The 16,473-nt window shown below is 39.3% G+C and overlaps 1 protein-coding gene across 9 annotated transcripts in view; it reads right to left on the bottom strand.

The window, feature by feature from the left end:
* KIAA0586 (KIAA0586 ortholog) overlaps positions 1-16,473 on the bottom strand; it is a 74,922-nt gene that overhangs the window by 57,806 nt on the left and 643 nt on the right. For all 9 annotated transcript variants that reach the window (XM_064659511.1, XM_064659508.1, XM_064659507.1 and 6 more), the window contains exons 2-15: positions 16,041-16,117; positions 15,232-15,301; positions 14,028-14,094; positions 13,087-13,264; positions 12,449-12,682; positions 11,746-11,914; positions 10,749-10,916; positions 9,620-9,740; positions 8,339-8,471; positions 6,940-6,981; positions 5,355-5,581; positions 4,370-4,442; positions 3,793-4,050; positions 3,444-3,612 (exon numbers count right to left, since the gene is read on the bottom strand). In XM_064659511.1, coding sequence (XP_064515581.1) covers positions 3,444-3,612; positions 3,793-4,050; positions 4,370-4,442; positions 5,355-5,581; positions 6,940-6,981; positions 8,339-8,471; positions 9,620-9,740; positions 10,749-10,916; positions 11,746-11,914; positions 12,449-12,682; positions 13,087-13,264; positions 14,028-14,094; positions 15,232-15,301; positions 16,041-16,117 — 1,986 coding nt within the window. The remainder of the gene's footprint in view (positions 1-3,443; positions 3,613-3,792; positions 4,051-4,369; positions 4,443-5,354; positions 5,582-6,939; positions 6,982-8,338; positions 8,472-9,619; positions 9,741-10,748; positions 10,917-11,745; positions 11,915-12,448; positions 12,683-13,086; positions 13,265-14,027; positions 14,095-15,231; positions 15,302-16,040; positions 16,118-16,473) is intronic.

Raw genomic sequence — 16,473 nt, forward strand, 5'->3', positions numbered from 1 at the left:
GTGCAGATCTGTGAGATTGGGTTCTTCCTTTCTTTTTTTTTAAAGAACCCGGTGCTTTAAAGCGCTCACTCAACTCTGTTGCATTTTATTTACACTCCTACTACAGAGGAGAACAGATCTGTTTCTAATTTTATTATTTATACTTCCCTGCCATAACAGGATCTTCACAAGAGCAGCAAAAGCATTTAACTCTTTCATCTTCATGAGACCCATGTGAAACACCAGCTATTACTGTTCCATTTTATTGACAAGGTGCAGGAAAGCACAGAAATTAAGCACCTTGAGCAACTGTCTTACCCAGAGTCAGGTAATGCCAGTATCAAGCAAAAGCTGACCTCATTTTAAAGGCAGTAAAATCAGAGAACTTGGAATAGGACATATTCATTGGAGTGCTTCCTTTAAATTCTTCCATTCTTCCCTTAGATAAGAATACAAGGGGGGGGGGGGGATCTTATTTTATTTACTGCCCCAATAGAGACAAAACCATAACTTTCCATAAGTGCAGCCTGATGTGAAATAGAGAAACAGATTTTCTGGTGGCTTTATTCCTGCAAACACACGTTGCTGTGCTGCTGCTGAGTGACTTCATGGCTTGGAATGGGAAAGGCTATCCAGAGTTCATCCTGTTTTCAGGCAAAGAGCTTTAAACCGTGTTTGTCACACGCAGGAGTGCTGGAAGATTGAAGGCACCATCGATCCAGTGCAGCTTTCTCTTTAATTTCTATTTGCCTCCAGCAGAAAACAAGCACAGGAGCAGCTTCTTACAATTCACACAACCTGAACCTTCACTCTTCACTGACACCACGGAATTAAACATGTTATTGGTAGAAAACTGCTAGTTTCAAATCATCAAATAACCCAGTTATTATAATTAGTTGGAGGAGGGGGCACTCTTTCTACCACTTTACAAGATACTGTTGCTGGAATGGTGAAATTGGCCTCCCTGGAAAGGTTGTGACCTTCCATAAAGGACAAGAGGCCAATAAATATAGAAGAAAATTCATTTTGGACTCAGCAAAAGCAGAACTGCTGATTGAATATTTTTAAAGAAGTGTCTGTTCTCAATCCAAATCTTAGTGGTCACTGTGTTACTGTTATTGCTACACTAAGTGCTTACCAGCACACATTTTGTTCAAACAAATCTGTGCAGAATAAATTAAATTATAGGTGCACAGCATAACCAGGAGTCAAAATGAGAGATCTATCATGCTGGTCTACCAATATAACATTATTCACCAAAAAAAAAAAAAATAAAAAAGACATGTTTCAAGAGAGGTAAAATAAAATACACAAGCAACAAGACTATCTGTTTTCATGTAACAGACTATCTGTTTTCATGTAACCCGTTCTCACCTTTTAAAAAAAAAAGTAAGTCTTGAGGTTTTCTAGGTTTTTGCCAGGACTGTGACTCACATTTTCCAGGAGGGTTATGAGAATTGGGAATACTTTCTACCAGTAACACTTTTTCTTCCTGGATCACAACTGGGCTCCAGAGCACAGGTAAGAGAAGTGCCAGGAAATGGCACGAAGAGCACGTGGGGCTAAACAAGAGATTCTTGTACTGTTTTGAGGATCTGCCACTGTGGATGAACATTATGACCACAGAATGGTCTGGGTTGGAAGGGGCCTTAAAGACCATCCACTTCCAACCCCCTGCCATGGGCAGGGACACCTCCCACTAGACCAGGTTTCTCAATAGTATTAAAATAATAATAATGTAAAAAAACCCCCCAACAAACCCAACCTCAAACCCAGCAGTGCCTGCCTTCAAAGACATATCTGTTGTTTTACACCACACACTTTAATGGCCCAAAAACATGCTTTCATCAAGTGACTGCCTTCTGATGTTCATCTCTTGTATTTCACACAGAACAGAGCATTTTTACAGCTGCAATAAAAGCTCAGGCAGCGTTTTTAAAACGTGACATTTCAGATTGCATCAAGAATATTTTCCCTGCGTGGGTAACAACAGGGCAAGTGCAAGAAGTGTGGAGGGAGCCAGCTCATATTTTCCCATTGATGCACATCCTATTAACTCCACTGTGCCCATAATCACTTTAATACCTCTTACACTGAACCTTCTCTCCCATCTCCACACTTTCTCTCCATCATTACCCTTTATCATGCAATTTGCTCACTGTATCTTGCAGTAATACCATGCAGATTAGATTTTCTAACATATCAGTTAAAGATTGACCTTATCTTCTGTATTAAGAATCAGCTGAATTTTGAGAAGATAACTAAGAAATAAAACTGATCCAATTAAAACATTACTTTCTACTAACTCAAGATTAAGTTAGGTCAGATATCATAGAGTCTCCCTTTTTTATAATTTTTACACATTTTTAATAGGTTTGAAAATTGGTATCTTCTTATCTTAATACTTTGCCTACAAAACTAATGAATGGAATTCATTATTAATCCACTAATAATCTTTGACAATTAAATGGCCTTAACAAGCTCTTACAGAAAGGAGTTATACTCTGCTTTTAACCCTGATTGGACTCACAAAAGAGGCTGCCTGCATTTAGTGAACTTCACCAGCGATTGTGATGACTTCTTTCAATATTTCCAAGTTAACAGATGTCATCTTCAAGCCCACAAATTTAATTTTTCATGTTTCAATTAATGTCTTAGAAGCGGGAAATTAACTCTCAGGTTTCCTTAATCTTTCAAATCTCAGTACCTTTCTGAAATCTGAATAAATTAAGCACATAAATGACATGACTTTAAACCTGACATAAAGAATTCATCTCTCAGTGACCTTTATCAAAAGCTGAGTTCATTTTCCAACACACTCAGCTTTCAGATGGGATCACTTCTGGCAATTCAGCTCTTTAAGACTTGGACAACAATAGAGGCATATTAATATACTTCTTAAAGCATTAATATACTTCTTAAATTTAGAAACATCAAATTAGATTAGTGAATAAATTTTATTTATTTGATAATCTAAAGTAAGTGAGATACACACTAGGCAAGTCTGAAAACTTATGGGCTTTTTTTTTTTTTTAATTTAGTTTTGAAAAGAGCATCTTAAATAGAAATAGAAACAGAAATGGATTATTTCAGTTGGATAGGACCTACAACAATCATCTAATCCCAATGGATTGGATAACCTGAGCAATTCAGGGCTGACCAAAAGTTAAAGCCTGGTATTTCTATACACATATATTTTATATAAAGATATATATAGAAATAGATCTAGATATATAGATATAGAGATACAGATATAAATATATTATTTGTAAGGGCATTTTCCAAATGCCTCTTAAACACTGGCAAACCTGGGGCAGTGACCACCCCTCTAGAAAGCAACTGCAGTTGCTTAGGCTTTAAATTGAAGAGCAGGTGAACTACAATTAAACAGCTTCATTTATACAAGGAACTCCTAACAGAAAAACTGGGAAGGAACACCTTGTTCACATCAAATGGTTACTTACCTTTAACATACTCTATCAGCTTGGGCCTTGGAAGTTTGGATTTGGGAGAGGGAGAGTTGAACCTCAGATATGGGGCTTTTTTGAGGGTGCTGCGATGGCCCTGGTAAATTGGTTTCCCATAAACTCGACACAGATAATCTTCATTTTGTACCAGTGCACTCCCAGGGCCCTGATGCACATCAAAAGGGAAAACAAAAAAAGCAGTTTACAATTCTTCATGTATGAAAATTTGGACAGGACAGGGCCACCACTTTCCTTTCTAATTATTACAGTTACACCCACAATTTGTCACATCAATGCTGCATTAACAGTTGCCACCAAAAGAGAAACCAACCACCTGGGAACTCACATCTGCCCTTCCTTCTCTCCTCTGCAAACCCCCAGGAAAGTAAGTTCTAAGCCTCTGTTTCCTGGTGTTATCTTCCTCTTGCTTCTGCAATGGCTTAGCTGCACATAGAGGCATCTTTATTGAGCCACCTTGGATTTGTTGAGTTTTCGCTTTCATTTCTTTCTTGGCCTTCATGGCCTTGAGGTTTTGGGCTCTCTTGATCCACGGGAGTTTTGGATCATATTTCACTTGTTCTGAATCACTTCTTGCCATTTCAGCCTAAAGATAAAACATAAAAAAAATAAATGGAGATTTTTATCTTCAAGGCTATCAGAAGAGCGTGTGGGTAACTCTGAAGCTCTGAGAAATGGTCTGTCCTCCGTGTTACCCAGCAACTGGGACCAGAGATTTTCATTAAGAAACCAAAGTTCTAAAATAAAAGCAAGTATTTTATTGTAGCCTACTACATGCTAGGAATAATAAGCAGTTTTCTCACGTTTTCAAGGTGTGAGTAAACCCACTTCACTCTGGACAGGAAAGAACAAGGCAAGGTGGAAAAACACAAGGCAAAAATCTGAACTCATTTTTCCAGCCATACCTGGATTTCTTCACTGATTGCCTGGATCCACTCGTCCACAGCCCTCCTGATACGGATCTCTTCCAACACATCTCTGAAACAGAGGAAAGAACTATTTTAGGTCAGATTTCTTCCTGGGAAAGTAGTGACCTATAAATGCTATAAAAAGGGAAACCCAGAACACAGACAGGAGGATTTTGCACCTCTACATCCTCCAAAGGGACTAAACAAAGCCATGATTTCCCAGATCCAAACCTGTTCTTATGGAATGCCTGCAAACCCCACTCCCTGCTGGTAAGTACTAAGGTTACTGCAAATATTTAGGAATCAGAGGCAGCCATGTGTCAGCTCCTGCTTTGAGCAAAACTGAAAAAACAAGGCTACAAAAACACTCCAGCTCAAAAGACAAAAAGTAGATGACAAATTACTACATGCCCGACAAGATAATGAGAGCAGGTATCATGCCTGAAAAAAAAAATCTTTACATATACATAGAATAGCTGCTTTCCTCAGGAAAATGCAAGTTTAAGTTGCATTTTAATAGGAAAACTTTCATTATGATTCAAGCAAGAGTATTTAACACAACTAACGAAGCAAAAGTTCAAAAGGCAAAGATGTGCTGTAGGATGATTAATTCTGTGACATTTACAGGATTACAAATGATGAAAATAGTCTTGAATTTTCTTATTTGTTTGGAATGTTTGTATGGAGGCAGCTCAATGCCCCAAAGTCATGGCAAGCAGAGCAGTTTGTCCAGATGACAAAGCCTCAGAATTCAGACTTAGCAAGAAGTGACAGGCACCTGACAAAAATTCAGTTCACATCACAAGGGTCAAACACCACCTGAAGTTCAAGAACCAGCTAATGATTGCTAAGAAGAGCCAATAAATACTTTTTGCATTAGTTCTTCAATGCACAGATTTAAAAAAAAAAATCAGAAAAGAGGTGCTAAAAGGAGTTCACAGACAAGGAGCAGCCTCACAAGCACTGAATGAAAGGGTCTGACCTGTTTGTAGTCAAGCTGTTAATGAAGGAATATGTGGCATCTCCATCCTTTGCACGAGTGACAGTTTCCAGATTCTCCTCGAGAAATTTCTTATTGTTCTGAACTCCTCTCAAAGTCCTCTCAGCATCCCTCAGGATGGATTTGGGCACTTGGATATTTTGAAGGATGGATGGTCTATTGAGCAGAGGATGTTCAGGAGGATCAGGTGCAACAGTGGGACTTCTGGACTAAAATTGAAACAGAACCTCCAGCTTTTAATCAGAGATTGCAATATCCTATTATTCTGTGCCAAATATCCTATTATCAAAGCCATCACAGGGAATGCCACCAACTTGAATTACTCCAGAACATTCAGTGTGTTGCAAATATATTTAGAAGTCAAGAAAACTGAAAGACACCCAAAAAAACCCTCAAATGGCAAATGATGTAAAGTGTGAGAAGCAATACTAATGAAGACCATAAGCATGTGAGAAGATGGTAATTAGGGACATGAAGCATCACATGCAAATGTAACAGTAATTAAATATAACTAAAGCCTAATAAAAACCAACCTTCTCTCAATATATGCACTTGTTTGGCATCAGTCTACCCCAAGAAACACCAATCAATACCTCGAAGTTTTAACAACAAGACAAACCCCTCAACAGCCCTTGATCCTCTCCCACTTTCACTGATCTTCACTTTTCAGAAGGAACAATGAAGCCTTTTCCTTTGCAGAACCCTTTCCCAGAGATAAAAATCGAGCATAAATTAGCTGCTAAATACAAAAGGAAGGGACACAAACACAGGAAACAAGTTCTCACAGTCATTCTCACACTCCTGATGAAACCCAGAGGCCCCTGAGAACTTCACTTAACAACCAAAAAAAAAATTAAAAAAGAGATAAATGTACATTAAAAAAAAAAAAAATCAAATCAAAACCAAAATACCCAAACTTGAGTAGACTCTGAAAGCATCAACTGAATGAACAGAAAAAAAAGACCTCACAGATCACAACTCAGTTTTGGTTTTAAGGTTGTTCTTTTATCAAATCAGAATTAAACACAAGTTTCTGTTCTAACAGGTGTTTTGTCACAATGGACTCAACAAAACAGAAACCAACACACTGATCCCATAGTCCTGGTTTTTCCTGGTGAGAAAAGGACAATATACCAAATTATTTATCAATTTTACGTAGGCCTTCATTTCTAAAAGAAACTTTTTGACAAATAGTAGCTCAGTAAGAGCTAAAATCTGTGAGAAAATGTAAGAATTACAGATCCATGTTCAATTGTAAAATGATGTGAAGTTGCCAGGTAGGCCCAGATCATGAAATGATAATTATCAGTCCACACTGTGTCCACTTGAGACAGCAGCTTTTTGCCTGATATTTGTATTATTCCCTCAAGGTACTTGCACTAAGATCTGATTTAGACAAGTCTAAGAACAAGTTAAATCTTACTTTGGGTAATGTAATCTATACATAACAGCAACCTTTTAATAAACATACATAGTCATGCAGTGTCATTTCATTGCAAACACATTCAAAACTGCATCAGTATCACAGTATTTAAAAAAAAACAATTAAAAAAAAATCAAGGTCTACCTTAATAAGATCATTCATGTCAGATTTCCATGAATTTGCTTCCTAAAAAGACAGAAGAAGAGCTGTTGAAGCTTTAATCTAAAGACAGATAAGTCAGGGTCAAATCCCCAGCAGGTATTTGATCAGTGTAACTGGGCACAGTGAATTCCCTGGAAGCCCTGAATGGCCCAGCTCACTCCTGCTGGGTTGGAGCACCACCTTCTGTCCTCAGCTCATTCAGCCCTTTGCTTTATGGCAAAGCAAAGGCTCACTCACCCAAGCATTTACTATCTCACTCCACAAAGCTCTCAACGATGAGAATTCAACAGCTAAGTCCCTAATTGACCCAACTTTCTACCTGCTGAAGTCACCTCTGTCTTCCCACTGACCTTTTTCATGAGAGAAAAGAGGTTTCAAACCATTTGTGTCACCTCTGTCTTCCTCCCCTGCCACTCCTTCTCCCATCTCATCCCTTTGTGTTGCCTATAAAAGGTATGTTACTTGTTTAAGCTTTTAGCAATAGTGGAGAGCAAATATTTGCAACATAAATGGGGCACATGGCACCTGCTCTGTTACTCATAAGAACAGTTAAACATACAACCCACTAAATGCTACAAAATCTATACAAAAATGCATCATCTATGCTGTAAGATCTGATGAGTGAAGCTACATTTCCTAAAGATCCAGCAGCAGACAACTGGCATGTACTACAAAATATTTTTAGGGAAATAGGAAAGCTGAAACCAAGAGAATCAGAGCTATCACGTTCCAAGCTAATTCAGAGACCTGAATTTACAAGTCTTTCTTCCCTCCCACTGTGTGTATTTACAAGAAGAGAGGACCCCAGCACACCTTTTTCCCACGTGGAACCAGGTTAACAAACAGGTAAAAGCCTCAATTGTCAAAAAAAACTCACGTTGCCAGCACAGAACCAGGTTTTGTACCTCCAAAGGTACAAAATAATTGGCATAAGACACAAGGCAATTCCTTGGAAACAGCACTCAAACAGTGGCAAAATGAGGAAAGAAGTGCTTAAGTGATCCCTTAAAGCTGACTGCAGATCACTGTTCTTTCCCAAATGGGAATGTTACATCACCTCTAGTATTACAGGAAGAGAGCAAGCAGAAATATCTGAAACCTTAAAATACACATGTAAATAACTCCCTTTTTTTCTTTCTCACCTGTTTTAAGTCTGGGGCAATGGCAGGAAGAGCCTCTACAGTCCAGTCCATCATTCAGGCTCAAATTCCTTTCCCACACACAAAGGCTCCAATATTTCAATTAATTTTAAACAAATGTTGGTCTTTTTACAGGGGTAGAAGCAAAAGCAACACTTTTACTGACACCAGACTTCTAAGTTTTTCTCCATATTTTTTATTTCCCTTATTGAAACTCCTGGTCATTCTAACATGGATTTTACCTGGAGCATGTTGTGCATTTCTCTTCTCAACTGGCCAAGATCTTGAAGTAAATCATCTGCTTTTTTCACTGTCTTCTCAATTGAACTGTAGCTTTCAAAATCAGGGACTGGCTCTGTATGCAAAGCATTGTGCCTGATGGGAGAAGCATCCCTGATTAAAACTCTCATGGCTCCTCATGTGGCCCAAGAAAGTAGCCAACTGTGAAACCAAGCATGAATTTAGAGTGCAAGAACACCAAACCTTCAGATAAAGTGGAATTTTCTTTTGCATCTGAACTTACAGAGAGATTACTGGGTTTTCTCTGCTTATCACTTAACACCTTGAGCTGTATCCTTATATTTTCAACAGTGAAACTACATTTCACTGAGCAATATTTAAACTTTGGATACCTCTCCATTTGAAGCAAATAACATTTTTGTCCACACTACCATAGATCAGAGAGTATATATGTAGCAGTTTCTCACTGTATTAGTGAAGTTATGACATTGCATTATTGCCTGGGGAAAATATGTTTCAGACTGGATGGCTCAGAACATTTTTTCACCCACTCTAAAGCTTAGGAATTCTTAGGTGGCTGCTGCTCCTTCCCACCAAAGTGTTTTCATGCAGATCCCACAAGCAGGCAGTTCAGAGTCTCACTGACAATGGCACTTGGACACAGAGCCTGCCCAGCTGTGCCTGCACATCTGGCTGCCTGACACAGCTCTCCAGGCTGCTATAATAAAAAACCCACATACTCAGAGACAGAAAAACACTCCAAGTGCCACCCACTGACCTCTGAGAAAGATGTTATGAACTATCTTAGCAACAAGCCCTCAGCTACCTGCACTACCACAGAAATCACAGAATTATGGGATATCCTGAGTTGAAAGGGACCCTCGAGGATCATCAAAGTCCAGCTCCTGGCCCTGCACAGAAAAACCCCAAAAATCACATCATGTGCCTGAGAGCATTGTCAAAACACTTCTTGAGCTCTGTCAGCCTTGGTGCTGTGACCAGTTCCCTGGGGAGCTGTTCCAGTGTCCAATCAAGTGGGGGAAGAACCTTTTCCTGAGATCCATCCCAAACCTCCCCTGACTCAGCCTCATGCTGTTCCCTCAGGTCCTGTCAAAAGTAATGCAAAAGTAGCACAGAAATACTCCAATGTTCTACTTCAAGCACAGCTTTGTCAAGCTCAAGGCCCACACCAGTGACTCTATTACACCACCAATATCTAATACACCTCTCACACTAAAAAAACAAAAACTCTTCCTCAGTTTTGGATTGCTATGTTTATTTACCTGTCCCTCTCAGAATGCCAGCTCATTTCATTGCTGTTTAATGCTGTTTTCTTGGAATACTCATTTTGCCTCAGTGGCATTTCTTGAGAACTCGGAATATGCTCCAGAAGTTTCCTTTCACCTAAGGCAGAAAAAAAGAAAGTTCCCTTTTTTTCAATATATTTAATACTTTATTTTCCTTTCCAGATATTTTCACCACTACCTAATACTCTCCAAGGATAGCAAAAATATTTTTAAAATTTAAAAATACAGATCTATTTCAGATAAGGCAAGTCACATAAAAGCACTCACACTGTGTTCCTAAGACTGCTTTAAGTTAGCAAAACTAGAGTACAGATGAATGAAACTGGGGTGGCAGTGGACTGAGTCACAGAGAACAAATCTGTGCCATTATAGACAGAATGTTTCTTCCTTTGCCTCATTTCATTTATTCCTGGACCCACTGAACAACAGAAACACATGACAGCTTTGTAACAGAGACAGAAAAAGCACCTGAGAAGGATCTGATAAAGCAACACAAGCACTTTGTTAGAGCACAATGGCTGGATCCTTTAAATGTTCTTCCTCCATCTTAGATCCTCAAACAATGCTAAACACAACCAACCATAAAAAGATGTTTTATTTTTTTTTATTAAATGTTCAACCCTGAGTCTCATGCCACTAACCTGATCGAAAGCAGTGAAAGAAAATTACTCCACATTTGCTTTCCACCTGTTTTCACCATAATAACACAGAGAGCTTGTGGATCCATGAAAAAAAATCCAAAAGATTTCAGTTCAACCAGTGATAATGACACAGTTACTGAGTAGCTCCCAAGTTCTACATCATTCTGTCTAATCTTCTTGGAACCTGATAATGAATGGGCACTTGATCTTCCATGTGAGAAAACATTGCAGTGAGCAATCAGGTCAGGATGCTGTAGGTTAGATCAGCACTGCCAACAAGTCTTTAATTAGTTACGAGTGACTTATTCACAAAACTGACCCTCTCCAAATGTATATTCCAAATATTCTCCATATTTGTATCAAAGTGTCACCAAACCAACAGCTCAGAACAGGTGAGGACCACACAAAGTACCCCCCAGGCCACCCTATTCAGGCCAGTGGAGGCCAGGAGTGTCTTACAATACCTTCACTTGTAGCTTTGGGAATATTTTCCTTTTCCATCACAGAGTTTTCTTTCTGTGAGATTCTCCCATTTTTTGACACAGGCTCTGGGGCACACCTGCGAGGAACTGGTGTCTTCAGAGGAGATGTTTGTGCAGGAATCCCACTACTTGGAAAATGGCTTGAAAATGCTTCAGGGAACACAAGCAAAAGTAGTGATTTAAATGTTAACAATTTTCTTCATAGGAAAAGGTATCAGAGAATCCCAGAATGGTTTGGGTTGGAAGGAGATGATCTTTAATGTCCTTTCCAATCCCCCTGCCATGGGCAGGGACATCTTCCACTAGACCAGGTTGCTCCAAGCCCTGTCCACCATAGTCTTGAACACTTCCAGGGATGGGGCAGCCACAGCTTCTCTGGAAAACCTGTGCCAGGGCCTCACCACCCTCACAGGGAAGAATTTCTTCCCAATATCCAACCTAACCCTGACCTCTGTCAGTGAGAAGCCACTCCCCCTTGTCCTCTCCCTCTGTGCCCTTGTAGAATCCACAAAAAAAAAAAATCTAGGGAAAAAAAAAAGCCATGCCAGCTTTATGAATTCTTCATAAAAATGCAAAACATCACAGAACTAGTTAAAAAAGTAAACAGGGAGAACATTTTGTATCTCTGAATGCTATTACTAAGGGAGCAAAAAGCCCCAAACCTAATTGTAATATGAACTAGTTCATTACAGGCTTCCACACAGATTATTTCTCAGTAAGATTATTTTAAGTTAAGTCCAGGCCTCTCCTGGTGCAGAAGCACTTAGTAAACCAAAACTCTCAGTTTAATTTGAACTGGAAGAGACTGGAATATCTTCAGAATATGTGGTCTGTTACATAGTACATTAGGCAATAAAACCAATTATACTGAAGGAATGTTCACTACTCATTATTGATGTGTTGTACAATCCAATATTAATGGAAACAAAATTAATGCAAAACTAAGACTGAAAATAAGGAACAAAGAGTTTGTCTTCACCTTGGGCAGGAGCATCACTGGCAGGAAACAAACCCCTCTGAGACAAAGGCACTTGGTTAGTGAGTGATCTCTGCTCTGGCTGCTCAGGTTGCTTCGTCAGGAGACTGGAGGAGGGCACAGGACTCTGCTGGAACCCACGGGTGTTCACTGCAGAGCTGAGGAGATGAGACTAAGAGACACAATTACAGAGTATTCCTGAGATAGGCTTTCATTTCCCCAAGGAAAAACCTAAGCATGAATAAATACTTGCCATGAAATCATGTTAAGTGGATTTTGACATTCTATTAGGGAGAAAAGTCATTTACAACAACCTCAGAATGCAGACAGGCTTGGACATTATTCTACCCTTCAAAAAGCACACGGGGCTTTTAAATATAACTTAGTTTTTTAATTTGGCTACTTATTAAATAGAAGTTTCCTCAATTAACAAAGATCTAAACAATCTCTCAGAGGGGATGAGAACATTTCACAGTTTTTGCATTTACTTTCCACAGACACAAAGATTAGGGAGGAGGGGGAAGGAGATATCTGGGACAGAACAAGAAATAAAACTTTTTCCACAAGCTCTAAACTCCTGAGCTGGCCACTGGATCTTTCTTTCTTTCTTTCTAATACTAAGACATAATCCAAATTATTACAGTATTAACACTGAGATACAGAAGAAATGATTAAGCTAAAGCTTCTGTATTGTGACTTAAGATACCTGAATATTCATTTGCTGCTCCTGTAGCTTTTCCAGATGCTGAATCCGCTGCACCATGAAAGCATTCATTTGTTTTTCCAGCTCACTGACTCTGTGGTGACAGTGGGGCTTCTCCTTTTGAGCCCTCATATGGGTTTGCTGTTCAGCCACACGCTGCAGGTGTCTGTCTGTCTCCTGCAGTTTATTAAGTAATGCTGAAACTGAGTTCACTTTGGCTTCCAAATCGTTTTGGACCTGCAAGAGAGGACAGAAAAAAAAAAAAAAGAAAAAGGAAGGAGTGAAAAAGGAAGGAGTGAAAAACACACTTTACTGGAGAAGTGGTGCAATCCAGAATCCTGGATTTGCTTCCCAAAAGACACAATTAAAATCCATGTTAGCCCTAATGTTTGGGGGCTCAGCAATATTACAAATTTTTAAAAGGTAAATCAAATGGTCTCTGTCTTTTGCCCATTCAGCCAAATCCAAAGAAGTTCCCTCTGGTGTGCTGGTCAGCGAGTGTGAGATTACAGGCACACAGAAAACAGGGAGCAGACACATTCAGGCTCTGGGGAGCTACTACAGACAATCTGAGGCTTGTTTGGAACATCAGCTATTTTTAGTGGACGAAGACCTAACACTGCCACAAGCCACTTACTCACCTTGAGGAGTGGGGCAGTGCTGGCAATGGCAGCAGCAGTGGCTGCTGCAATGGTTGTTGCAGAGTCCACTTCCCTGGCTGCTGACCCGGGCTCATGTCCAACACCTTCCCTTCTTTCTGTGGAGGCATTTCCCAGGAGCTGTACCTTCACCTCCCTAAGTACAGGAGTGTTCTGAGCTCTATAAAAACAAGTGCCTGTCAATAGCATTGTTTTCTCCATATCCCCTCCAAGCAAATGATTTCCCACACGTAGCACTGACATCACTGTATAAGCTTTTCTCCTTGAAGCTTTCAGCACACATGAAACAAATTCACTCTCATCTTTTAGGGTGACACGAGAAGTGTCTCAGGCTTATGTCACAGTCCCTAATATAAAAGGCATTTTCCTGTAACCACAACAAAGAATGTGTTTGCAGTTTGTGTTTTGTGAAGTTCAATATTCCAGGCTGGATGGGGCCTGGAGCAACCTGGTCTAGTGGAAAGTGCTGGAAGGGGGTTGGAACAAAATGGTCTTTAAGGTCCCTTCCAACCCAAACCGTTCTGTGATTTTGTGATTCCAGTAGCCAAGTCCAACTAAATTTTTGATCCTCAGAATTTCCAGCCTACAGATAAACACCACGTATCCTTATCTGTCTTTAAAAATGTAACATGGTTTTGGCACAAGGTGAATTATCTTGCCTGAGTCTTCTGTCACAAAATCATTAATTCCAGTAGTCTAAAGGTATTCTCAAAAATACACAAAATAAACAGTGAATGATACTCCAGTGAATGATAAAATAAACTGAAAACACCTTCACAGACAGAAAAAGAATAGTAACAGAGAACAGTAAGTAATACTTTTTTCCTTGCCAGCTAAACATTTTGGCAAAAACTGAAGGGGTTATAATTGGATATCTGTAAAGAAACAGGACAGCTGAGTCACTACCAACAGCACATACTTACTTTTGCTTTAACACTGCTCTCAGAGCCTCCTTCTGCCCAGTAGCATATTGAGAAATAAAAACATCATCTGTGGGGAAGGATATAAACAAACTTTGTGGAGCTAACTGACACAAAATGTCTATTTTACAGGTAGAAACAAAGTATAATTTCAATACATATAGTTTTGCTGTGAAGAATCTGCTGCAGTAACCAATTGTTTCCCTTCACTGAGTTAACAGACTTAAGTAATGATGAGAGTAAGGGAAGGCTTCATTTAACACAACTTTATATAATATTGAATGTTGGTACCAATGAAATCTAACAATTGGAAGCAAAGTCTAAAGGGTAACTTGAGCTCAGACAACTCAGTCCATAAAATGCTGCAAATTCTAACTTGAAAAAAATTAATAAACAAAAAAAAAGGACTGTGATGTATTTCCCTACAGTCATCATAAACTACAACAAATTTTCTGAATAGCTGCAAATCATGCTAAAAGGACTGCAGGCTCTCCCTCAGCAGAGGAAACAACCCCAGATGTGGCAGGTTTGGAGTTTCTCTGCTGCTGCTGCCACACAGCTTGTACCCAAGTGCTGATAAGCTGCTGCCTGTGAGAATAGAAGAGGAAACAAAAGTATTGATTTTTGGCCTTAAACAGGGTATTGATTGTGTTTCTTTTCTCTACACAGCCCCAGATATCCAAGAAACCTGCAAAAGTGTATTTTCTTCAAAAAGTCTTCCCTTCCATAAATCTGATTGGAGTTGGCAGATTCAGAAGTTAAAGACATTGACATTGTGATTTCTTAAGGTTCTTAACTATTAAAAATATACTTTTAGGGTATAGGCTGCCTGTAGAAAAATATGCCTTTGTAGTACAATTATTCACAACAGGAAAATGCATCCAAGCAAGCCCTTCCCCTCTATTCAGAGATGTGAATACTTTGATCAGCAAAAAGAATCTCAACATTCTGGTGAATTTGTAGAAGTCCCACTCAGTTAATCACAAGAGCTACTGCAATGCCAGCAAGAATGAGGCAAATTTTGCAAAATTTAAGACTGTAAATTACAATGATCATCTTTTTATCAAAGAAAAATTTTAATATTTTCCCTCAAGAGCTTCCATAATGAAGAAAAATAAATACCTAAGATAAAATTAAAGCTCCTTTTTCCTCTAATTGATCAGTTTTCTCACAAAAAAGGGGCTATAACAGTAGATTGATGTCTTACCTTCAGGTTCTCTGCTGTCTTCCAGTAGCAGTGAAGGATCTTCCTGCACTGCAGCTTCTCTAGGAAAATCCTTCAGAAGAAGAAGGAGAAAAGGCAACATCACAGCCTTTGCTTTCAGTGGCCAAAATTTTAGAAGTAGATGGAATTGTACAAATTATTACAGAAATGGAATCATACCCACACACTAATACAAGGTCTTGGCACAAAACCTGTTACAATCTCCACCAGAGAATCATCTGGACTTGGTAGTCAAGAACTCACATGGCATTTTAGGGACTAAAACCTTAGAAGCACAATTCAGATTGAAGCTATATATTTTAAGTGCTGATTAAGTGTATTCTCCTCATTTACGGCCAAAGAAGTAGTAGTGAAACTATACTTGTGTAAGTTTAGCCAAAGGGCTAATCTCAAACAATTCAGGATTGCCCCCACACAGAGAATTAAGTAAGTATTAAAGAATTCCACATAAACTAATGTCCATTTCTTTCCCTATGATATGAAGAGAAAAAAAAAATCATGGTTTTAACAAATATTGTGTCATGTGTGCCCACCTTTTCAAAGGAAGAATTACACCAGAATTTAAAAACAAGCCTTGGTATTGATTATGCAACAGTCAGTACAGCAAATAAAGCCCCTCCAGACACCTCAGCATTAATATCACGTTGGCAGGAAAAAGCAACTGCAAAGTTCTTGTGCAAAGTCTGAGCCAAACATTTGTGATGTTTTCAGAGGAGCTACAGCTTTTTGAGGAAAATGCTGTTTTGTTCTCTTAGTTCAGGATTGCAGGAAGCAACAGCAACTTTTCTTACCATTTGGGATAAAACCACGGGCTCTGCATCTTCCACTGGAAGCAGAAGTTCTGGATATCCCGTAGTGCTGAGGACTCCTAAAAACAAAAGCAGTTTCACTGTGGTCATAATCACCTGTTGTGCACTTTCACTACAGCTTGGCTGACCCAAATCTCCACATCCCCCTTCTCTTTGAATCCCTAAACATCACGACTTTCAAAACAGAAGCAAGGGTGGACTTGGAGCTGAAGTTTATAAACATCGATGAGTTCTGAGAGCCTGGATAAGAGACTTGCTTTACAGCACGTGAAAAAGTCTCTGAAAAACAGATTATTAAACATCCTTTAAACTGGGAATAAACAGGGATGTTTAACAGGGGATAAACATCCCTGCCCCCATGGACAGGGACACCTTTCAGTAGACCAGGTTGCTCCAACCTGGCCTTGAACACTCA

The sequence above is a fragment of the Pseudopipra pipra genome, chromosome 6 (assembly GCF_036250125.1).
Source record: "Pseudopipra pipra isolate bDixPip1 chromosome 6, bDixPip1.hap1, whole genome shotgun sequence".
NCBI lineage: Eukaryota > Metazoa > Chordata > Aves > Passeriformes > Pipridae > Pseudopipra > Pseudopipra pipra.